General features: G+C 37.8%; 2 protein-coding genes across 5 annotated transcripts; one reads left to right on the forward strand and one right to left on the reverse strand.

The window, feature by feature from the left end:
• Positions 1-3,004: 3,004 nt before the first annotated feature.
• Positions 3,005-15,171, reverse strand: LOC139124834 (zinc finger protein 791-like). The gene is made up of 3 exons (XM_070690946.1): positions 14,966-15,171; positions 8,078-8,200; positions 3,005-6,415 (listed from the first exon to the last, which is right to left on the reverse strand). Exons 1-3 carry the CDS (start codon positions 15,072-15,074, stop codon positions 4,329-4,331), a joined length of 2,319 nt encoding a protein of 772 aa, XP_070547047.1. The 5' UTR covers positions 15,075-15,171; the 3' UTR covers positions 3,005-4,328.
• Positions 15,172-15,269: 98 nt separating this feature from the next.
• Positions 15,270-20,066, forward strand: LOC139124835 (uncharacterized). Of its 4 annotated transcripts, XM_070690947.1 has the most exons (3): positions 15,270-15,640; positions 16,332-16,447; positions 18,527-20,066. In XM_070690947.1, the coding sequence occupies exons 1-3, from the start codon at positions 15,270-15,272 to the stop codon at positions 18,568-18,570; spliced, it is 531 nt and encodes a 176-aa protein (XP_070547048.1). In that variant the 3' UTR covers positions 18,571-20,066. The 4 variants fall into 4 exon arrangements, 1 of the variants encoding a protein (XP_070547048.1); XR_011550059.1 differs by lacking the exon at positions 16,332-16,447 and having other exon boundaries at positions 15,462-15,645; XR_011550061.1 differs by lacking the exon at positions 16,332-16,447 and having other exon boundaries at positions 15,499-15,640.
• The last annotated feature ends 4,726 nt before the right edge of the window (positions 20,067-24,792 follow it).

The following is a 24,792-nucleotide window of genomic DNA, read 5'->3' on the forward strand; positions in this document are numbered from 1 at the left end:
ATATTGACATAGGTGTATTCGTCACAGTGACTGAGTTTTTCTAAAACTCTAGAGGGCAGCAGTGGGGTCTGAAAATAGTGAGCGATAAATCTAAAGCAGGCCTACATCGCCAGCAATACTGTTTACAAATTTATCCCCACAAGAATCTCTTCTCCTCTCTCCCTCTCACAAAAGGGAGCTACTTTCCTCTCTCCTTGCAGAATTTTATTTCATGTTCTTGCTACAATTACAATTTGTTAATAATAAGGGACTGGTTTCTTTGGCCGGGGGGGGGGGGGCGGTGGATTATTTTTTGCCGCCGTCGAAAAGTGGCTGACCCCCCCCCATTCCAAATTTTGAAAACAGGGTGACCCACATTTTACAATATATTTATATTTTAAATAGTCATTCTATGTTTTAATGAAATTGTTAACATGTCAGTTGTAAGATAGGAATTTCAAAGTGTCAATCTTAAAGTTTGAATACAGTGCATTTTGAATGAGCTGTATTTTGAATGAGCTGTGAATGTATTTCACACTTTCTATGCTTAACCAGATGTCCTGATCTGTTGTACAGAAATGGATGTCAATCATTAATATCAAAGAGGAAAAAGCAGGTGAATCAAAAACTTTGATGGGTGTTAAGACTTGCCAACCATCCAATTAAATCCCCTGAGGAGCCAAATCTGATGTGTACAGTGTCTGAGAGGACCTTTTCTTGTAACATTGAAACCATAAAAGCACAGCTAGTAATGACAAAAACTGCCTTTTTAACTGTTATTTTGTTCATAAAAAAGCATCTTTCTACAGAAAACCTGTGACACAAAGGAAAATAATTGCATCAATGAGAAGGAAAGATATCTTGTCTTTTTTTATCTCTAAAATAAGTCACTGTATCAAATATATATTGTGAAATATTTGTGCATGTTGCTTTCTCATACTGAATTCTCATAGAGAGAACAGAAAAGTATCAGGAATTTGTCATCCTTTTCATATGAAATGCAGATTTCATAATGTACACTTTCATTTTGCAAACATCAAGATATCTCTGATTTATTAAAGTATGGCACCCGAAAAATATGAAACATCCTGATATCTCTGATATATATGCCTGTATATTAAAGTCATGCACCTGAAGGGCATGCTGAAAAATGTCTGATATATTAAATTAATGAGCTTGAAGAGCACGCTGACAAATATTGAACATACAGATATCTCTGATGTATGTATGCTTGATATGTTAAAGTTGGGCGTGATAAAAAATATGACTGATTATTAAAGTTACGCGCCTGAAGGGCGCGCCGAAAAATACAACTGAATGATGAAATTTGTGGCTGACACTAGCATTTTAGGCAATAATGAGCCTGTGTCAAAATTCAAAAACACACTGACCCCCCCCCCCCCATTGGGTATTTCAAAAACATGGTGACCCCCCCCCCCTATCACCAAAGTCAAAAACAGGGTGACCCCCCCTATGAATCCACCGCCCCCCCCAGGCTGAAGAAACTGACCAGTCCCTAAGCTATGCTGACAACCACACAGGGGCACGTCAAAGTATTAAAACGTTGGGTGTGCGCAAAACCGAAATATCGTCAATTATGCGTTTCATCAGTATTTAATATCTTGAATATTGTGACTCTAGTGTCGACTAATTGACTATTAATGATTTTTGATTCTATTAATGATTCCTGATTTGATTTTCCGTGGATTTTACCCTTTTTTTCTTGAAAATATGTCGAAACGTTGATTTGTTTGTTTTCGCTCAAAGCTGCGGGGCAGATTCTGTGCCCCGTAAATAGATTGTGATAGGCGCCATCAGTGGCAAATAATATTCCCTTGCTTGCCTTGGTGGCAGAATTCGGACTTTAAATCTGTGTTGAAGCTATTACAAGCGAACGTTCGAATTGTGCTTATTGCTAGTATTGGTAACAGCTAATCTTCGTAATTTGATCACTATTCAGCAAGCTAAACTCAGAGATTGCAAATATACTCAATGTATATTATTACTCAAGGATACGAACCCAGAAGCAAACAATGTCCATCAAATTAAAGTGGCTATTTCAATTCTTCGTTCGAGCAGAGAAGACGAAACCGCATAATGAAATAATGTTCTTATACCAAACATTCTCGTGCAAAATCTAGTTCTTAAACACCATTTAACGAATACAAAAGCGACCACGTGATATAGGCAGTATTCCCCTCGAAAGTGAAAGGCAATACTCTTACCAATTTAAGAAAAAAATCAGAGGTCATCGTGCAAAGTTTAGAATTAGACAAACGAAATTCCAATATTTGAAATTTAAAAAGTCCGCGAACCATGATTTTACTCAATGAGAGAAGAGGATAGTGTTGATTTTTCGAAAAATTAAAATGGTGCATTATCCTTCCCCAAATGGGCTTGATTCTGAACTGTCCTTGCAAAACACACTGCATCATATCATTCATACCGAATCTGCATTTGGTTACACCACGTGCTAACATAATCATTCCTGAAATGAGGAAGCTAAAACAGACTGACAGCCGATGAGAAAATAGGGGGAAATTACTAATACTGGTATACCGTAGGAGAAAACAGTCGTCAGTCAAATACGCTAAATCATCGCCTCGCCGATCTTTGGCCCAATCGTTGAGGGCGTGCGATCTGCAGGTTTTGCTGACTTTCTACTAGGCCGTGAAAATTCCTCCTTTGACAGATCCTATAAGTTAGGTTGGTGACGACTTACTCTGTAAATCTTGAACAGTGCCCTTTCCAAATTATTATTGCTGCCATTGCTTTCATTGGTACAAGATTAATTAAAGCTCTAAATACAAAACAATGACAAATTCCTCGGCAGTGGCTTTGCATGGACGGAAGCAGATCTTCTTGCAAAATTGATTGATACAATTTGTCTGTTAACACTTATGTCAAACCATAGACAGTGACGCCCCTACTGTATATAGTCAAACACAAAGTGCACCTATCTGTTGCATATGGCTATTCATAACTCATGTTCATAAAATACACAAAGCAACATCGTACACAATCCTGGAATATAAACCTGCTTTAATTTCTTTTATATTTCCAATCTGCAAAAACATTTAGCATTCAAAAAATCGTATAATACGATCCATAATTCAAATTGAGATGGAGAAATATATCACAATATTCTTGTTCGGTTTGAATCACATTATCAAGGCTCAAATCTTTTCTAGATACTTCTAACGAACATTTAAAATATTCAAATCCGTTGCATGATGTTCGGTAGTTGAGATCCGAAATTATGGTCCGAAGAGGGATACCCGACTGATAGACAGACATATATCCAGACTACCGGACAAATATCAGTACTCTTTCTGGCGTCTCTTGCATACACAAGCTAATAAAAAATGATCTCACAATCTTATCACATTTATCAGTTTTTGATTGAATTGCTATTAAGTTTAAATATAATGATAGCATACTTTCAAACAAAACTACATATTTGGATAAAAGTACAATTTCAGCAGTGGTGGCAAAGTGTTCTTTTTGTCCCTGTAGGTTCTTAAAGTGTCAAAAATTGTACACTTGGTACCAAAACTTGAACCAAAGTTATCCTAGATAACCGTAATCTCATATATTAACAACTATTTTGAATTACTTAAAACGCTATTTTAAACTCAGGAAAATACTTCGACAGACAGGCAATCTATGATAATTGGCATGACCACACTACTCTGATAATATCATCTAAACATAATGCTCATCTAAATGCTCATGGTATACTGGTACGAAAACTGTAGTAGACATTGTCATACCACAGGGTTCGCTTTATGTGTCTCATAGCTCGCTGATTCCGCGTTTTATTCACATCTGCTCAGCAGTTTCCTGAAATATATTCCTCTCGTACAAACTGACCTGTCAGTGTTTCAACACAAAGCTCACAAAGCGACATTTATCTGCATCTCATCTACCACTGTCCTTGCATTCGAATGGTGTGGCACCTGATTGGCCATAGTGTGTCTTCTGAGACCACTTGCAGTTGTAAATGTTTTACCACACTCTTTGTGTACATGTGGTTTCACACCTTTGTGAAGCAATGTAGCAAAGTGCCAGATGTTTTGTCACACTCTTTACATGCATATGGTGGTACACCAGAATGGGTTAAACTGTATTTTGTGATAGCGCTCCTTTGAAAATGTTTTACCGCAAACTTTTTACTCATATGATCTAAAATTTGTGTGTATCAATATATGTGCTGCCATATTATGTACATGTCAAATTTCTTGCATTTAAGTGGTTTAAACGTTAAGTAGGTTCTTGTAGAAATATTTAAAGTATTGCTCGTTTGAAACGTCTTGTTGCAAACTAGACATTTGCACTAAGGGGAGAGCCTATTTGGGGCAAGTTTGTTTTTCAATGAATTGCCATATGAGCCTGAAATCACGCTTACATGTAAATGTTTTACCACAAACTATGCACTCCTTAGTTGAAATATGATACCTGAGACCACTCTTGTATTTAAATGTTCTACCACAATCTTTGCATTCATGTGGTCTAATATTTGTATGTGACACCATGTGTATCAGAAGGGAGTTCTTGTAGTTGAAAGTTTTACCACAATCTTTGCATTCATGTGGTCTGATATCTGTATGTGACACCATGTGTATCCGAAGGGATATCTTGTGTTTGTACGTTTTACCACACTCTTTGCATTCGTGTGGTCTGATATTTGTATGTGATACCATGTGTATCTGAAGGGACTTCTTGTAGTTGAATGTTTTACCACACTCTTTGCATTCGTGTGGTCTGATATTTGAGTGAATCAACATATGTGTCTTCAGTTGGCTCTTGTACGCAAATGTGATAGGGCACTCTTCGCATTTGAATGGTTTGACATTTGAGTGGGTCAAAACGGGCTGCTTCAGAAACTCGTTGTGTCTATTTGGGGTCAAGTTTGTCTTTGAATGAACTGACATATGAGTCTTGAGATTGCAATTAGGGGTAAATGTTTTACCACACACTTTGCACCCCCTAGGTGAAATATGATTCCTGATACCGATTTTGTATTTAAATGTTTTACCACACTCTTTGCATTCATGTGGTCCGGAATTTGTATGTGACACCATGTGTATCTGAAGAGATTTCTTGTATCTGAATGTTTTACCACACTCTTTGCATTCGTATGGTCTGATATTTGAGTGAATCAACATATGTGTCTTTAGTTTGCTCTTGCATGCAAATGTGATAGGGCACTCTTCGCATTTGAATGGTCTGACATTTGTATGGGTCCAAATGTGTCTCTTAAGCAAGTATTTAAGTTTAAATGTTTTACCACACTCTTTGCATTCATGTGGCCTGGCATTTGAATGTGTCAACAAGTGCATCTGAAGAGAACCCTTGTAGCTGAATGTTTTACCACAATCTTTGCATTCATATGGTCTCACATTTTGATGTGCCAGCATGTGTGCCTGAAGAGAAGTCTTGTGGATAAATGTTTTACCACAATCTTTGCATTCATGTGGTCTGACCTTTTTATGTGCCAACATGTGCATCTGAAGAGAACTTTTGAAGCTAAAAGTTTTACCACACTCTTTGCATTCGTGTAGTCTGATATTTGTATGTGACAGCATGTGTATCTGAAAAGAGCTCTTGTCGTTGAAAGTTTCCCCACACTCTGTGCATTCATTTTGTCTGGCATTTGAGTGAATCAACATATGTTTCTGTAGGGTGTTTTTGTACGTAAACGTTTCAAAACACGCTTTGCACTGCAATGGTTTAACATTTAAGTGGGTCAACATATGTGTCTTAAGAGACTGCTTTTTGGTAAACTTTTCACCGCACTCCTTGCATTCATGCGTTGTGATATTCAAGTGCGTCGTCTCTTCAGATGACTTGTCTTTGAATCTCTTACCACGAATACTGCATTTATGTTGTTTCATGTCCTTTGTCTCAGTACACGGTTTTCCATAATCTTCAGTGTTATGTTGAAAGACACCTGACTGGACCAAACTATTCGAGTGAGTATCAAGACGGTTTGTGCCGGCACAAGTATTCCCACATTCGCCACATTCGTGAAGTCGTGCATGCCTGCCATTGAGAATCACATTATATGTGTCACATTCACTTTTCCCTTCTACAGTTGTTCTGTAATGTGTATTGGAACAAAATTCTTCTAATTGTGAATGTTCTTTCCCTTTGATAAGTTCCTCATGGTCACGTTGATAATCTTGATGCCTACACTTGCTGTTACAGGTATTTATCCACGCCTGTAGATTCTGTGTGTCGGTGTCCCCGTGATTAGATTGACTCTCTTCCAGCTCACCGTACTGTCTGGTTTCCATGCGCATCAATTGATGATCTGTAAAACCAAGCTCCCGTTGTTGATGTAGTTCATCTTCATTGCTTTGCATGCTGGAAGTGGTATACTCAATTTTCATCAATCCGTGTAGGGCAATACTTTGTATAATTATTGATGCACCTTAAAAAATGAGAGAGGATATTATAATCAAAATCTTAATTTATCAAAATCGGATATTAAAAACCGTGCTAATGAAGCTGTATCTTTGCTCTCACTTATTATGATAGAGTTCACGCAGTCACTCCATCTTTGGTGGAAAGACTGTGGTTAAAAACCATGCTCACAGTGAGAGACCATTATGTGATATCAAATGGCAGTTTTGCTGTGATGGTTTGTCATAATTGACACAAACCTTCATAACACATAAGTACTTCACCAGGTACTGAAAGACAGACTTTTGATCTAAATACATTGATTTCACGATAGCGTCTTTTCACAAAGGACTCAAAGGTGAAAGTGAAACAGTGTTTTAAATTTAATCACAATTTAAAGACATCTCAGAAAGAGTATTGCTAAATAGATGTGGAAAAACTTTAAATTCGGTAAGATTTGTGACGTTTAACTAAGATTTCTAACACCAAAATTAGTGCAGTTTATTCATTTTTGTTGCAGACAGATGTATTAATTCTTAGAGGGCTATCTGCACCTTCAATATGCAAAGTTGGACTGAAATGGTATATAATATGATATAACCCGACGATCGCTCATAATTGTACCCTTGAGTTTATTGTGGTTCATTGTCAGAATGGTTTCCCCATGTTTATTTTCGTGACCTTTGAAGTAGCCGATTATTGTTTAGTATTGACCGGCCGCTACGTCGATAGATATACGTCCTGTTTGATATTCTACTTCGGTGGGAGCGACCTTCCTACCTTTCACTTTGCCGACCGCCTTTACCTAATTAGGGACTCATACCAAAGTCATGACAATATGCACATTCTCAATTGATATAAACCGTGCATTTTAGTGTGCCAGACGGACAAGACTGGAAATCGATTTCAATGAAGACGTTTGGGGAGAACCTGCGGAGACACTCCGAGACGACCGTGACCTGACGACTTGTGTTAGACTAGCATAGCCATAGTAGTTTACCATGTTATTTGTGTGTTACTCAGCTAATAAAAATACGACGATTTAGAGTATTTCTATCTATCTATCTGGTGGCCGTCTCTTCTACTCAAACGCTCTACCCCAGAGTGCACGTATCAAAGATAACCCATAGCTACACTTCCACTCAACCATGCTAAGTGACAATAATATACAGACAGGTATCCTTGTTGCCCAGATCTGTTTAGATTGTGATTTCGTCGTGAAATGAGTATGACATTGTCTTAGCAAGAGCAAAACTGCCGACCAGTGTTGATGTACACCGACAAAGTCTATAATATACAGTCACCTATAGAGCTCTCTACAATTACACTCTGGCATACCTCTTATGCTACCATTTTTTTTATCATATACAAGCCATTGCTCATACTGCTGGGTTTATACATAGACAGTCTATGGTTTGCATCAACCAAGTAGATACACTTATAGTCTCTAGACTGTCGTCTCTTCGCTGCTCTCAAAATCTATTTCTACCCTCCAGTGACACACCTTGCCTACACTATTACAAATGCGCAAGCAAAGCCATGGGGTCTAGAAAACGTAACTAAAATTCTAGGTAGTGGGTAAATGCAAAATGATCGATATTCCTCGTTATGGGGAGATGTACGTTATATGGCAACATTTTTCAAGGAAAATGTAAACAAGCTGGAACATTACATAAAAATATCAGCCTACCTTCATTAGAGAGTATATTGTCTTCATATTGCCGACACAATGCATCTGACATCACCTCAAGGGAATTCCCCAAGTCCTTAAACTGGTCAGAATGTCTTGCAGCTTGACAAATCGCCGAACATTCTAGCAGGAACAGAAACATTAAACGTTGAACAAGCTAACACTTGAATTAGCATGAAATGACTCTAAAGTAGACCATACACATACAAAGACAAACATACGTGTGTATGTACGTGTCTATACGTACGCACATACATATGCACATACATACATACATACATACATACATACATACATACATACATACATACATACATACATACATACTACATACATACATACATACATACATACACACACACATACACATACATACATACATACATACATACATACATACATACATACATACATACATACATACATACATACATACACACACACACACGATATGACCCTACGCCATCATCACTGCATTTATCTTGCTGAAATTACTTTATGCACAGTTCTTCCATAAACACCCTGCCTTTGTAACTGAGGTCTGAGGTAGGAAAGGATGCAATCACCAACTTGAATCAAGTCTATAGGTCACCACAAAACGATATATGTAGACTTTATCAGCTTTTACTCAATATCACTTTCTAAAGAAGAACGAAATCTGAGTCACATAGCAGTCAATATAAACTGGCTTTTCCTCTATAAGATCTTTGCCTTCAACGTGGTTACACTCTTGAAAAATACTCGCTAAGTTTCAGGGTATGTGTTTGCTGTATGCAAACACAGATGATTAACGATTATCTGGTCTGGTGTTCATAAGTAAGATTTGGCTTGTGGACTTTTTTACATCTGCACAGCGTTTGAAACATTAAATTCAGTTCAAAATGTAAATATCAAATACGGCCCAGGTAAAACCATTGGTCAAGTTTACTTTAAATTTAGAGTTGTTGTTGCCACTTTTGGGATTAGTGGCTAGTTATCATGATATTGTAGTAGACGACTTCGTCTACCGACTGCTATCTCAGACCTGGTGTGCGTTCCACACAAAGCGAGACCATACTTCACTTTGCATCATCTATTCAAAGAGCAACAACTCTTGCACGTATATGATATGGATGTAAATCGACAATACTGGCAACATGAACAATATTCTCGAACCAAAACAACGATTGCATATGGTCTACACAATACAATATACACGCCAAAGTTCGAATGTCTACCACAGTCTCTACTTTCCAGAAATGTTGAGATGCAATCTCACTCAAGATACACGAACAAAACACCTAAGATGTAAGAACATTTTTAAATTGAAATAGACATATACTTTTCTGTTGGGGATTTACGTAAGAATCTGAGACTTATGGCTCGAGAGGGGGAACTTCCCTTACTTCTCAACATGTATACGTGCCGCCCAATGGGGAGGCTACTTCAGCGGCTAGATCAAAATGGGGCTATTAGTGTGCATTCGCTTTTTTAAGGGGAGGATGGTTGGTGGAAATCAGGGGGAGGGTGACTTCTACAAAAACTTTTTTTGGGGGGGATCAAATTTTACAATTAATAATTGGAAGATGTCAAGTTTTATGAAGGTTTGTATCGAATTATGACAAAAAGATTACCGAATTGACCAAAAGCGTATAAACAGAAATAATAACATTATGTTATTCTTCTTCTGATAAGAAGCAGAAAAGGGCACTTTAGTCAACAACAAAAAATTCAAGTTGAGTAAGAGAAATCAGTGTCATGCCATGTTCACGAGAAAAGTTTAATAACACTTTGAATACTGGGGAAAATAGCTCAAATGTTTGAAAATGTGATGTGTTTGCAAAAATGTTTTGGATTTTGTAGTTGCATGCATTTAAACAAGAAATTAGATTTTGGAATTTCACTGAAATGTTGTTGTTTTACTGTACATAATGAAGTCTATTAGGAAACTATGAACAATATATTCCAATATAAAACTAGCTAAATCTGTGTATTTAAAGAACTTGATAATTTATATTTAAGTACTTGATTAGATTAGGACGGTTATAAGTGCATGTGCGTGCAAGAAATATGATTTTGGAATTTCACCGAAATGTTGTAGTCTATCAGGAAACTGAATATTTTTCACAATACAAAACTAGCTAAATCTGTGCTTTTATAAATGTTTCACAATTGATATAATAAGGAGTAGACGTAAACAACGAATATAATATTGAATTTCACCCAAGTATTATTTGTAAAGTTCGAAAAAGGATTCTTTGAAAGTTTAAAGGTCAAATGAGAAATTATATGTCACTTAAGGGAGCCTTCAGTAATTACAGGGGTGGGGTAATGGAGAAGGTCACTTTTGACAGAAGCTACTTTTATGGCCAAACATTCAATTGTCCATGTGATATTTCCTGAATAGGAAATCACTGCCCAAATACACAGATTCTTGTGAAAACATACATTTTATCCACAAGTTTCACAAGCAGATGTAGTTGTATCCTACATTAAAAACCTTGAACAGTTCAAACTGATGAAAGACAAGAGTCAAAACCATATGGAACAGGTGGCAAAGTGTATACCAATTATCAAAAATCTATAAATGCACAGATATTGTCGGAAAAATTGTTCAATGTTCTGTCGTACGCTACCTGTATTGTGAATCAACATTAAGGTGAAATTCTAAAATCAAATTTCTTGATCACAGATAACACGATTGGAACTAATTTGGGATAATTAGATTTTCATATTTTTCAAATTTCTCAAAAGTGTTGGGTGCCGTACAGTTGAATATCGCAATATTGCAAATTACTCATAAAAACAAGTGTGTAACGTAAAAAGAAAAGCAGATGAGGTTACATTTGTAGATTAAATCGACATTACTTCACTATCCAATTATCCCAAATTAGTTCAAATCGTGTTAGATGTACTTTTGACCACCCTAGTCTAATCACAAATATAAATATCAATAATGAAGCGTACATAAGTACACAGATTTACCTAGTTTTGTATTGGAAACAAGCGACCTGGCGGCCGATATAACTCCGCTGTGTTTATGTAGAGAGTAACTATTTTTGACACATGTTGATGAAGAAGGTGGAAATCTTTGATAGCTCAATGCAATGGGCAGAAAAAAGTGGCTAAAATAAGCTGCAAAAATACACAATTTCATCATACTTTGAATATATCACATCGGATCATCCCTAAAAACATGTCAACCAAAGCTATCCGATGAGTAGTTTTTTGAGAATGAAATTTTCTGACCAAAAATGGCAACATTGCCCCAAAAATACAAAATTACAGATTTCATCAGAAATTCAATATATATTACTTAGCTCATCTGTAGAAACCTTTATGCCAAATTTCAAAGCTATCAGAACAGTACTTTTTGAGAAACACACTTTTTGACCAAAAATGGAAAAAATTGCCCCAAAATTACAAAATTACAGATTTCATCATAATTTCAATAAATATCATTAAGGTGATCTGTAGGAACCTGTATACCAAATTGCAAAGCTATCAGATGAGTAGTTTTGGAAATACACATTTTTTGACCAAAAATGGAAAAAATTAACCCAAAATTACAAAATTGCAGATTTCATCATAATTTCAATAAATATCATTAAGTTTATCTGTAGGAACCTGTATACCAAATTTCAAAGCTATCAGATGAGCAGTTTTGGAAATACACATTTTTTTGACCAAAAATGGCAAAAATTGCCCCAAAAATACAAAATAACAGATTTCATCAAAATTCAATATATTACTAAGTTCATCTATAGAAACCTTTATACCAAATTTCAAAACTATCAGACCAGTACTTTTTGCAAAAAACATTTTTTGACCAAAAATGGCAAAAATTGTCTTAAAAATGCAAATTTACATATTTCTGCACAATTTGAAGAAATCTGAAATAGATCATTCCTAGGGACATATGTACCAAATATCAAAGCTATCTGACTTGTAGTTTTGAAGAAGAAGATTTTTAAAGATTTTTTTACCAAAAATGACAAAAATTGCCTTAAAAATACAAATATGCAAATTTCACCACGATTTGAACAAATCTGACTGTAGTCACCTAGTAAACTGCATATTAAATTTAAAAGCAATCGGACAAGCGGTTTTAGAGAAGAAGATTTTTTTACCAAAAACAGCAGAAAATGCCCCAAAAATACAGATATGCAAATATCACCACAATTTGAACAAACTTAAGTGAGGTCACCGTAAGTGAACTGCATATAAAATTTCAAAGCAATTGGACTTGCGGTTTCAGAGGAGAAGGCAATTGTTGACGGACGACGGACGACGACGGACGACGACGGACGACAGACGACGACGGACGACGACGGAAAATCAACCTATTTGATAAGCTCCGCGTCGCTGACAGCGGATCTAAAAAGTATTCATAGTTTCCTCATAGACTACTATGTATAGTAAATCAACATTTTCGATGAAATCAAAAAATGAAATTTCTTGTAAACAAATGCGCATTTTACTTCCCAGTTCAAGCAAAGTAAATTGAAATACATTATCAAACATACATATACATACAGATATAGCTTGTTTTGTGGAGGAAAATTGTCAATAGTTTGCCTGGTAGAGTCCATGTATTATGATTTGATATTTTTGGGTTGCAATACATCGGAAATATATTCCCTTCTCATAGTTGATATTTTGACCTGCCCACAAAAGTATGAAATATCATGTTCCTTAAAAATGCTTGCTTGATAAATTGCGACCTTCCCCACAAAGATGCCAGCCCCCCACCCCCTCTGTAATCTCTTTCACTAAGTTACATATCAATTAAACCGATTGTTATGTAAATTAGCTGATATTGTTTCAGCTATTCCTGGGAGAATACTGTATTGGTGGGGCACAGGGTATTGCAAGCAATATTCGTATAGAAGTTATGAATATGATCAATAAATGTCATGAATTAAACTGTTTTCATTATACAATCCTTACCTATGTCTAGTGTGTGCCTGTGTGTGTATAGTATATCAAAGAAAACAGTCCAGATTTGTTAATTGCCCTCCCTAATCCCCTCATTAATTTGTTAAACTGATCACAACGCGGGGAGGGCAACTCAAAAGGCAATGATTTTACCTTATGAGTTGCGAACGAGCTATTTGGTCAGGGCGATAAGGTGATCGGGCAGAATAAATTAATGAAGGGGATTAGGGAGGGCAATTAACAGATATGGACTGTTTTCTTTGAAATACTATACAGAGATAGCTAGGGTAAAGTAATAGGGACACACTGGACACAGATGAGGATTGTATAATAAAAAACGTTCAATACATTACATTTATTAATCATATTCATAACTTCTAGATGAATAATGCCTACAGAACCCTGTGCTTGGGGAAGGCAAAGTTTTAGAATGTTGGACAGGGGGTTACATTTTCGACTGGAGGATAGTGGAGGGTTACATTTTACAGTAAAAGTGTGCACGGAATTCCCCTGGCCCACTCCCCTGTAATTACTGAAGGCTCCCTAAGATATTAGTTGATACGGTCTGTGAAATCTAGGGGAGGTCCACTGTTTTCAGAAGATTAACCTTATTTTAGTCGGAGTGAAAGATATGTCCTTTTACTCGATTTATTAGTCTTTCCAAAAAAGGTTTAAGCAAATAAAGACCAGGCCAGAAATCAGATAAATGTAGTGGGCTTTGCAAGTAATTCAGACATTCAAATGCTTGATTCCCTGATTTTGACGCCATAAGGTTTTTTTTTTCAAATTTCAACGCCATGTTTTTTTCAAGGGTCAATATGGTCTAAAATATGATCCCACAATAACGAGATGATATTCTTTTGCTGTAATTCTTGTAACTCAGCGCGAAATGCTTTCGGCAGAATATTACAACTAAACTACTCTGCCTTCATCAGCTGTCGTGTCACCGTGAATGGTACGACGTATCGGTCAACTGGCCGCAGGAGGGCGTTGTAAACTGCTGGAATTTCCCTCCCCTCATCCCTATTGAGGGCTGGCCCTTGCGCTTTGATTTCAATGGCCTCCTTCACTAAGTGTTTGATAAAATGATCTTCACATGAGATGATCTCGACGTTATCAGGATTGATTGAATGTCCTGTCTTTTTACAGTGTTCATAAATTGCAGAGGTTTCTCGATTCTGATGTTCCATGAGTCTCGTTTCAAGTTGTCTAGCAGTTTCCCCGATGTAGTTTTTGGTCACAGACTTCACACTTGACACGATAAATTACACTACACTTATTTAAATAGCTTTTCCGTTCTACCTTTGACGTTGGCGAGTATTTGCCGCAAAGAGCTGAACGCTCTGTGGTACATATTGACGCCATGGGATTTAAAACCCCTCTATAAAAGTTCAGAAGTGCCTCTTACATACGGAATGCCTACATTGATGTTGACTTTTTTGAGCCGTCATCATTGATATCTACAACAAGTGCTCTGCGGACAGTAAACCGGTTACGTCATCGTACAAGTCACAATGACCCAACAGCTGATGAAAGCTGAGCGATTCAGCCTAAATGTTCTGCCGTAAGCATTTCGCCCGAGTTACAGGAATTACGGCAAAAGAATGTGATTCTAGAGCAAGGAAACACTATTTTAGGTGTATAAACGAGACCCTAGATCCGAAATGAGCCATGGGCTTTTCACCTGTGGCCTCACACCCCTACCACTTCTCGGAACAAGTGCACCCCCTCCGGTTATGGCTTGGGCACAGGCCTGTGTGATTGGAGTAGGAAATTTGAAACACCTGGCCTTCAAGGTGTTATGGGTGGGCACATTAGTGAGCCGAGCACCGATCACTGATAGGACCATAGCATACTCATGAATATCTATATGTGTAATCTAGGATCACGCCATCGTCGTTTGGCCTTGGCCCATGGACGCAGGCCAAAAGACTACGGCAAGATCGCAGACTAATACATATGAAACAATACCTTGAACGCTAAGCAGAGTCTCACACGAGCATGTTTCGGGTAAATCACGAGCCGTCTTCATGCACTCAGATACAGTGCCGATACTGTCCATCATTCCCGTCGATTCCATTGTTGAGTCCAAATTTTGCCACACGAACACCTCATAGAAACGGAAACGCTAGTGGAGAAGCTTTCTGCACTGTTCTCCGTTGCAGATAATTTGAGAATGAATAATTATATGCGTTTCGAAGATTAGCATATAATTACTATCTATTCGTTACATAAGAGAATTCCTTTGATTGACGCTTGTGTCACCAGGTGTTGAATGCGTATATATTGGTGTAAGGGTCTTTTGTCTTCAGTCTCGGTCGAAACTCCACGATGTCCACACAACAGTCAACACTGCAGAGATACTAAGGAGCTGACTTCAACGCCACCTGGCGTAGCATCATTACTTGCAATTATTGCCCCATCTCGACAGTTGAAGCTACCTCGCACAATTCAAGAGGACGACCAGTTAGAACAATTCAGAAACCATTATTACGCTGCCAAGAAGGGTGTACTGACAGTTACGAAGTTCCTTAAACCATGCAACAGACAGCAGTTTGAGCACGAAGGGAGAGTATTTGATCACCTGGAAGTCTCTTTGTATGCAGTCTCCAAAGGGGCACACAAAAAAGCAAAGAAGTCCCTGAAGTAAGGTATTTGTCTCGTTACTTATCGCATGAAATTATCTAAATTAGCAGACGAGCGTATTCGGCTGGGGGACCGTCTACGAATAGATTTCTGGCGAATTAGCGTATGAAACCGATGTCGAGAAATGAATGCAACGCTCCGGAGGAGAGGAGAACAGAAAATTAAGAAGATGAAACTAAGTCCCATTCCAATAGGTTTTTCTCATGAGCAGCTTGTTTCAACAACGTCAGATTCTGTGACTGTCAAAAAGTTTCTTGCAACCTTTACCGGGCAACCTGCGACCATATTTCGTCCAGTACTTCAGCTTCCACCTTCTGATCGACTCACGGTTTCGTTGCGGACGGTGGTATTTGCAGAACAGATAGACTTTTCCAATCTCTTCTAAGCAGGCAACGACCAGTGCATCAAACTTTCTGCCCAATCAACTCGCTACTCATCCATCTAATCCTGTGTAGTATCAAAACTTATTTTGTCTTTGACTCTCGTCATTGTCCTAGTAGACCTGAGTGAAGCAGTTTTAAGCATGTCTGTAGTGGGCACTTTGCGTTGGTCATTGAAATTTAAAAAGCCAAAATTGTCTGCCATATGTTAAAGGTATTTGTCATTTAGCTTCAGCTTGCCTTTCATTCATTCTCCCATGCCATCTCCATTCTCCTCCACCTATTTCTTGAAGTAATTGCTTTTCACGCAGGAAGCATATGTTTTGTGAACAGGGGTATTTTGCAATATTGCTTGAAAACCGTTGCATATCCCAGCATTCGTCTCCTCCTTTCTGTATGGGCTCTATTGCAGAGGGGAAGAAAAAAGGTAAGATTGGTTTAGCGGACCTCGGGGCATATCAATAAATATTCAGAAAAGAAAGATTTCCGTTGTGAAGATCACAGGACTAACTCAAATGTTGAGCGATAACTCTTCTTTGTTACATGTGATTGGGAGTTCCATTATAACCACGTTGACGTTTTTACAAGCTCTGTAACTTTATGAGATTTTTACTGTAAATATTTGAGGGAATTCTTGGGATTTGCATTGTAAAATTGTGGGATTTGCTTGGGATTTGTTGTGTATGAATTTGTAGGATTTGCTTGGGTTTTTGATGAATAAGCTTAGTACAATTACTTTATATTTAATTTATTCAGTTTGCTTTACTGTCAGCACAGCTTGTTATTGTTTCTCCGAAGTTGTAAGCATTTGTCAAACATTACGTTTGCGTCCACTGTCATGTTGTATGCTTAAATCGTCTGTTGAGACAGTCTCCACAATCTGTGTCTTAGATGATGGTTTTTCTGACCATGAATCCTTGGTTTCCGCTAACGTTGGCGTCTGATTCAACGGAATGATTTACTCCAAGCAGGTTGGTTGGTGAATGTTTATTAAGTTTCATTATGTTACGCCAAGCATGGTATTTTCTATTCCTCAAAGGAAAATCGGCATCATCAATTTCGTTTTCGCAGATCTTTTAACACTTGGTAGATGTTCGGTACGTGAACTTGCGAACAAATGTTGATTTTCTTTTTCATTGCCAGTTGCTCTGGGTAGAGTCACCAGTTTTGTTTTGTTTTGCTTTTTCTCTGTATTTTGTTTTTGCGTGTTCTCAGTTTTATGGGGTGTCAAGCAAAGTTCGACTTTTCGTAAATTATAAGCACTGCCTTTTTTAGGCTCCCTGCTCTCATTTCTGCATCACATTCTAGTACGTTGGTTTTTCGATAATCAGTTAAAATTGCTTCTCTGGAGCGTCACTGTTACTTTTTTCGTTATTTACTGTCGTACTTTATTTTTCGCTTGCTTTCGGCGTGTGGGAATCCTGGCGCAGAAGCCGTAGATGCTTAATGTCAAAATTGCACGAACGAAAACAACTTGTCATGTCCTCCGTTCAAGCCAGTGTTGTCAGCTATCCATCATCTTAATTTTCTCCGATAAGGCCATGTTGTTTGTTCTGGAATGTCCGTGTGCTATTTTAAGCGGTTTGCAGATTTTGTGAAAGGTCTCTTTGTGCTACCCTAAAGTTTCGTGTACATCACACAAAGAAGGGCACAGCCAGTGCCCGACGATTTTTACGAACCATCACCTTCCATTTTAGATTGTCTTACTTTCAATATGCTGGTGACAGTGTCATCCTTTCGGTCGCTCCATGGTTAGAGGCTAGTTTTCTACAATGGTAATTTGGCTTTATAGGTGTTGTAGAGTTGTAATTATCTTCCAGGCGACATCCTTCTAGTCTGTTTTTTGATTGCTGACTTTCATGTTTTCATGTTTGCCATTTGTGCAGTGCTGTTGGAATATAATTTGATATTGCATTTACATTAACGTTATCTAGACTCTTTCGAGAGTGAATGACTTTCCTGTCATGCCCATTTTCATGGCCTGTTTATGGCTTTCGCCAATTATGTCTTTCATTGAGACTATTATGGAGTGAATGACTTTTCGTCGGTCATACCCATTTCCTGGGCCTGTCAATAATTGCTTTCGCCGATTATTTCAGATTTCAGATTTTATTTATTTCAATACAAGGCCTCGGCCCATCGTACATTTCAATTGAAAGTAATGTGAGAAAGAGACTGTCAATATTACTTTCGCCGATTATGTCATCCATGAGGCTTTCGTGAGGTGAATGACTTTTCGGTCATGTTCTTTATTCAGGGCTTGTTAATATCATATGTTATTATGGCTTTCGCCAGCGATCTCCTCCATTGAGGCAATTCATGACTTAATGATGCGAGGCAGCATACCTTGGTGACTGAGATTTCGGGATATTAGCTTGCAAACCTGGTGTGGTTTATTTGCAAAAATAGTTTTGTTCTTGCATGTAGCCTATTGGCATCACATTCGTGACTTTTGTTGATGGATCTTCTAGTTTGCCGTTTTTTGCGTTATTATTTTTTTTTCCAGATGGAGCAATGAAGAACAGAGTTCGATGGCCCAGCCTTATGTAATCTACATAAACCCTTCCAGATGTGATGTCAGTATTGAAAGCAGGTTCACAGTATCAAAGTACAGAAATGGAGGGCTCCACTGGAAAAATTGGTATTCAACGAGCATGACTATGGATGCTGTATTCCCTGCCGAACCGATCTTCCACATTGCAGTCCATCGCCAAGACTGGCAGTATCATTGAAAATGGTGGTCTATAACGACATCAGAGGGTTCCATACTTTATCCGGAACAGTCTATTGTACGGTACATCGTTTCATCCTCTTCAATCTACATTTGAGGGCTGCAGACGCATCTTGGCCAAGCCGACGTTTCTAAAAGACGCTTTCCAGGGCAGAGAGCAGCTGATAACAGTGTGAGAGACAGGTGCTTAGCCATATACGGCGGATGGATATCCACTAGCTCTAAGGACAGTTGCATGATATCGTCGACTTGCTCAACATGGAATTAATGAGAGTAAATGTCAGAATACAATAATTAATTTTTCTGCAGTTTATAGAAATGTCGAAAATTGTCTAGGTATGAGTCGTTGTCAGCCAATAGCTGCAAGATTAACAGATTTTCGGCGGTTCACATTTGTTTATAAATATTAATTTGTAGTTTTGCCATAAGTCCAGCACTGCAACTAACTCTGTGCAATTCTGTTTATTTGAACCAGTTGTTTTTCACTTCGTTTCTGTATTTTTTTTTTTGCAATCAGTTTTTGTTTGTTTCGATAATAAGAAATCCCGAACCATTGGCACATCTAGCATGCATCGGGTTCAGGTTTCCAGAGGTTTTTTCCTATTTTCCATGTAGGTTTTTTATCTCTGGTTTTTCCTGAGCGGCTATGTGCATTTAGGCTTTTTCATACTTCCTGTTTTGAGTATGTTGCTTTGTATTTTACTCTCAGTATTTTGTTCAACCTGTTTACAAGTCTTTCGCTGTTAGTCTCCTAGTCTTCTGCCTTGTACAATCCTATTTATTTAGTCATATATTTTATTCATTGAGTCCAGATAGACGATTAGTTGTTCATCGATGGAGATATTTCGTACCCGTGCAATGCAGCATAACTACTAGCCTAGCTTTTTCACTCTCGTGGGGTGTGACGACCACCGCATACCGCATATTATCGCTTTTGTGTATCATTTAATTATCAATTCTCGAAGTTCAGTATAGATTGAATAATTATATGCGTTTCGAAGATTAGCATATAATTACTATCTATTCGTTACATAAGAGAATTCCTTTGATTGACGCTTGTGTCACCAGGTGTTGAATGCGTATATATTGGTGTAAGGGTCTTTTGTCTTCAGTCTCGGTCGAAACTCCACGATGTCCACACAAGTATTTTTTATGTGTATATTCTCTAAATCTTGTAAATGCAGTTTTACAGATCCTGTTTAGTCTGTTGCCTTCAGACAATGCGTTGTAAGGGGGGAATTGTGTAAATAAAAGTGGTGAGTCTTTAGAGGGTACACAGTACGCTCGTGGGGTGTGACGACCACCGCATACCGCATATTATCGCTTTTGTGTATCATTTAATTATCAATTCTCGAAGTTCAGTATAGATTACAATAATCATGAACCTTTTACCTCCTGCTGCGTATTGAGGGCGCTCTGTGTAAAAGTCTTATGTAACACCGTAGAGTTATGAAGATTTTCCACTTTGTTGGACTTTTTATCTTTTTCAAAACACACCATGGAACGACAAACGAGAGCAAGGCTCCAGAAAGCCGTACTTCATCTGAAATGCATGTGACCCGAGCCCAGTTGCTATTTTGTCAAAACGAACTTTGTCTGCCCTATTTATAGAGTTCCTGACGAGGTGACCTCACTCGACTCAGGCTCCAAACCATTCTTCATCAAGAATGTTTAGTCTGTTGTATGTTTACTCACAGGTTTGCTAGAAAGATTTGCATCTCTGGTTCGAACATGTTGCGTAACTCAATCTGCCAAACTTAATGAGTAATCTTATCTTCTACTGAACTCCCATGATGCTCTTCTGAAAGGCACGGTCCCGCCACAAAACTGCCGTAATAGAACTTCTCAGTTTCGTCACTCCGCACAATATGTAGGTGTTATTGTGATGTTATGTAGTTTTATTGTTCATTTTTAGCAATGTCATTTACATCATTTTAGAGTTAGGAATGTAATTTGTCTTAACCGGGATGACCAATGACGCCGCACTTTGCATACACATGACTATAGGTTTTGAATTCTTATATAAACGATGGTTCATCATGGGGTACACACTACTGTGTTGCACAGTAGCATTCAATTGTCCCCTTCAGCCTGAATATCACGGACAGAGTAGTATAAACAAGGGTTATGTCTTCAATATATATGTACAATATTAATCGCAGTCTCCGTTGAACGTGACGGGAGAAATACGGGCTGGTACGGTTTTTTTTTACATTGAAGATAGACACAAAAAAGTTTAGACGCACCAAAATTGATAATATAGAAGGCATTGTCGTGACGTGGAACGAGCAGAGTATAAATCCCGGTATATTTTATGTTCAGAGACGATAGATATGGGCAGTACATGTGATAATTTCTGAACGTGAAACTTTCTCATTGTGCAAAACGGCCAGACATTTCCTCGCTATAATCAGGAGCATTATGGAAAGCGCGCTTTTTCGGTAGCTGCTCCCAGGCTGTGGAATTCCCTTCATGTTTCTATTCGAAACGCACCTTCCCTGTATTCTTTTAAAACACAACTTAAAACCCATCTCTTTAGGAAGGCTTACGGGATGCAATAATTATATTTCTCACAGTGAGTTTTTTATCTAACTCCATTAGTGTTTTCCAATTGTGTTTTTAAAGTTGAACCTTTTAGCGTGTACAATTTTGATATTTTACTTATTTTGCTTAGTTTTACATTAGCTCGAGTGTGTGTGTGTCCGTGTGTGTACGTGTTTGTTTATGTATGCTTGTTTGTAATGTTACTTATTATTTTTATGACAACTTTAATGTACTTTCTTTTTATCTATAAGTGTTGTAAAACGCATTGAGATTTTATACTATTATGTAATGCGCTATAGAAGAAATAAATATTACATTATTATTATATTAAAGTAACACCACAATCATTCAAGCACCGAATTTTAGTTTAATTGTCACAGTCTTAACTTTCTCACATCGAACGTATATTTTCTACCTAGTACCGAGTGACACAAACAGGGTTTTATGATATTGATTTATGCTGTAATATCTCCCATGTCAGTATTTTACACGTCAGCATCTTTAATTTAAGAAAGTGACGTGATTGTACACATGTACAACGCGTGATGTTTCAAGGTGACAATCCAGGTGGCAATAAAAGTGCCGACAATGACTGTAAGTTTGCAGAGTCAACATATCATGAAGAATCAGCATTTCGTTGTGTCACGAGATGGTGTGTCAATAGAATACAATGTGTATTACCGTTTGAGTAAAGGTAGATTACGTAAGAGAGTAAACTTAAAATTGTGATAAATGAGAAATGACATTCATTCAGGAGGAGACGATAATGAGAGAGTTTAAGTTGTAACTCGGGCTGAGTTCCCGTGCAGTAAATAAAGCCATCAATCTCAATTCTACCAGCGTGTTCGTCTTCAATTACACAAAGTATTACGGTCCCGTGGTACCTCTGATATCTGGTAAGGACTGGACAATATACGAATACTGTTCGCAACAGACAGCTTGAGGCTATTCCCCAGTAAGACACAGAGTGAAGTAGGAATAGAGTTGCGACATAATCTGCTAAGCAAAGGGATATTTCATGAGGATTTGACATTCACAATAATCGTTGGGTCTTCTCTTTGTGTTATTACTATATAATTTGAAAATAAAATTATGATTTGCTACTTCGTTCTCAACTGATACAGTTACCAGTAACTGTGGTCGATGTAACACCATAATCATTCAAGTACAGAATTTTAGTCTAATCAGCGAAAGTGATACTTTATAAAGGATTTGACATTCACAATGGTCGTTGAGTCTGCTCCCTGCGGCATTGTAATTTGAAATTAAAGTTATGATTTGCTACTTTGTTCTCGACTGTTACAGTTATCAGTAACTGTGGCCGATGTTAGAACAACGGAACTGAAGGTGTTTTGTTGTAATTAATGTTGACAGTTGTTGCTCACTTTGATTTTTCAGAGATCACTTGTCAGATGTAATGATGATAAACATAGAAATTGGTTCTTCAATCCGTGTAATTTTTAGGGACTGATACCAGATTTGTGAAGTAAGGGGGTCATTAGTATTCCATTATGCAAATATTTCGACCTATTTGCAAATTTCGTCTTCTCCGTTTATCTGTCTTCTTCCTTAAGACTATACAAATATAACAAATGCCATGGCATTGTAAACTGAATGTTAATTTTCGACAAACAGGGAAACAGTACTTTAATTCTTCAAATATGGTTACAAGTTAACTAAATGACAGTGTTTGTCCAAGACGTATGGGGAATCGTCTCCTGTATGTGTTCAAACGTCTTTTCACTATTTTTAATTTATCTTTTCTACTAACATCCCATCTACTCAACCCATGTGTTGATCGTCAAGAAAATGGTTGGTGTGGTTAAAATTGAAACATGATCTCATCAGTACTTACCTGCTTCATTATAAACAGACCATACACTGAATTTACGCATGCTCTTATAAAGGTTTCAGACAAATAATGTTTATCAATGTTACCAACCTTTTTTATGCTGGACAGTTTTTTCTGTAATTTGAAGGCACTCTCCAATAAGCAACGTCGTATGTCCTATTCGTTCAGAGGTTTGTACTTTGCCCTTAATGTGGAATGTGGACATAGGTTAGACTCTTTCACAGCCCCTTCGTTCGCTACGCAGTTATGCGCCCTCAACGGTCTTTGTAACAAGCCACGCTAACCGAGCCAGCCGTGCTGTAGCGTAGCGGCCGGCTCGCTGAGCCGAGCTTCGCTCGGCTCAACTGCTGAGGGCGCTAGTATGGTCGAAGGCGTAGCTGGCGAGGGGCTGTGAGAGAGTCTAGACATAGGTGTATTCGTCACAGTGACTGAGTTTTTCTAAAACTCTAGAGGGCAGCAGTGGGGTCTGAAAATAGTGAGCGATAAATCTAAAGCAGGCCTACACCGCCAGCAATACTGTTTACAAATTTCTCCCCACAAGAATCTCTTCTCCTCTCTCCCTCTCACAAAAGGGAGCTACTTTCCTCTCTTCTTGCAGAATATTATTTCATGTTCTTGCTACAATTACAAATTGTTAATAATAAGCTATGTTGACAACCACACAGGGGCACGTCAAAGTATTAAAACGTTGGGTGTGCGCAAAACCGAAAGCTCGTCAATTATGCGTTTCATCAGTATTTAATATCTTGAATATTGTGACTGTAGTGTCGACTAATTGACTATTAATGGATTTCCTGATTTGATTTTCCTTGGATTTTACCTTTTTTTTCTTGAAAATATGTCGAAATGTTGATTTGTTTGTTTTCGCTAAAAGCCGCGGGATAGATTCTGTGCCCCGCAAATAGATTGTGTAGGCGCCATCAGTGGCAAATAATATTCCCTTGCTTGCCTTGGTGGCAGAATTCGGACTTTAAATCTGTGTTGAAGCTATTACAAGGGACCGTTCGAATTGTGCTTATTGCTAGTATTGGTAACAGCTAAACTTCGTAATTTGATCCCTATTCAGCAAGCTAAACTCCAAGATAGCAAATATACTCAATGTATATAATTACTCAAGGATACGAACCCAGAAGCAAGCAATGTCCATCAAATTAAAGTGGCTATTTCAATTCTTCCTCCGAGCAGAGAAGACGAAACAGCATAATGAAATAATGTTCTCATACCAAACATTCTCGTGCAAAATCTAGTTCTTAAACACCATTTAACGAATACAAATGCGACCACGTGATCTAGGCAGTATTTCCGTCGAAAGTGAAAGAATCGTTCGTTTCAACCATACTCTTACCAATTCAAGAAAAAATCAGAGGTCACCGTGCAAAGTTTAGAATTTAGACAAACAAAATTCCGATATTTGAAATTATAAAAGTCCTCCAACCATGTTTTCACTCATTGAGGGAAGAGAAAATTGATGATTTTTCGAAAAATTAAAAGTAATGCATTATCCTTCCTCAAATGGGCTTGATTCTGTACTGTCCTTGCAAACCATCACTGCATCACATCATTCATACCGAATCTGCATTTTGATACACCACCTGCTAACATAACCATTCCTGAAATGAGGAAGCTAGAACAGACTGACAGCCGA

This window comes from Ptychodera flava, assembly GCF_041260155.1.
Source record: "Ptychodera flava strain L36383 chromosome 23 unlocalized genomic scaffold, AS_Pfla_20210202 Scaffold_24__1_contigs__length_23054250_pilon, whole genome shotgun sequence".
Lineage (NCBI taxonomy): Eukaryota > Metazoa > Hemichordata > Enteropneusta > Ptychoderidae > Ptychodera > Ptychodera flava.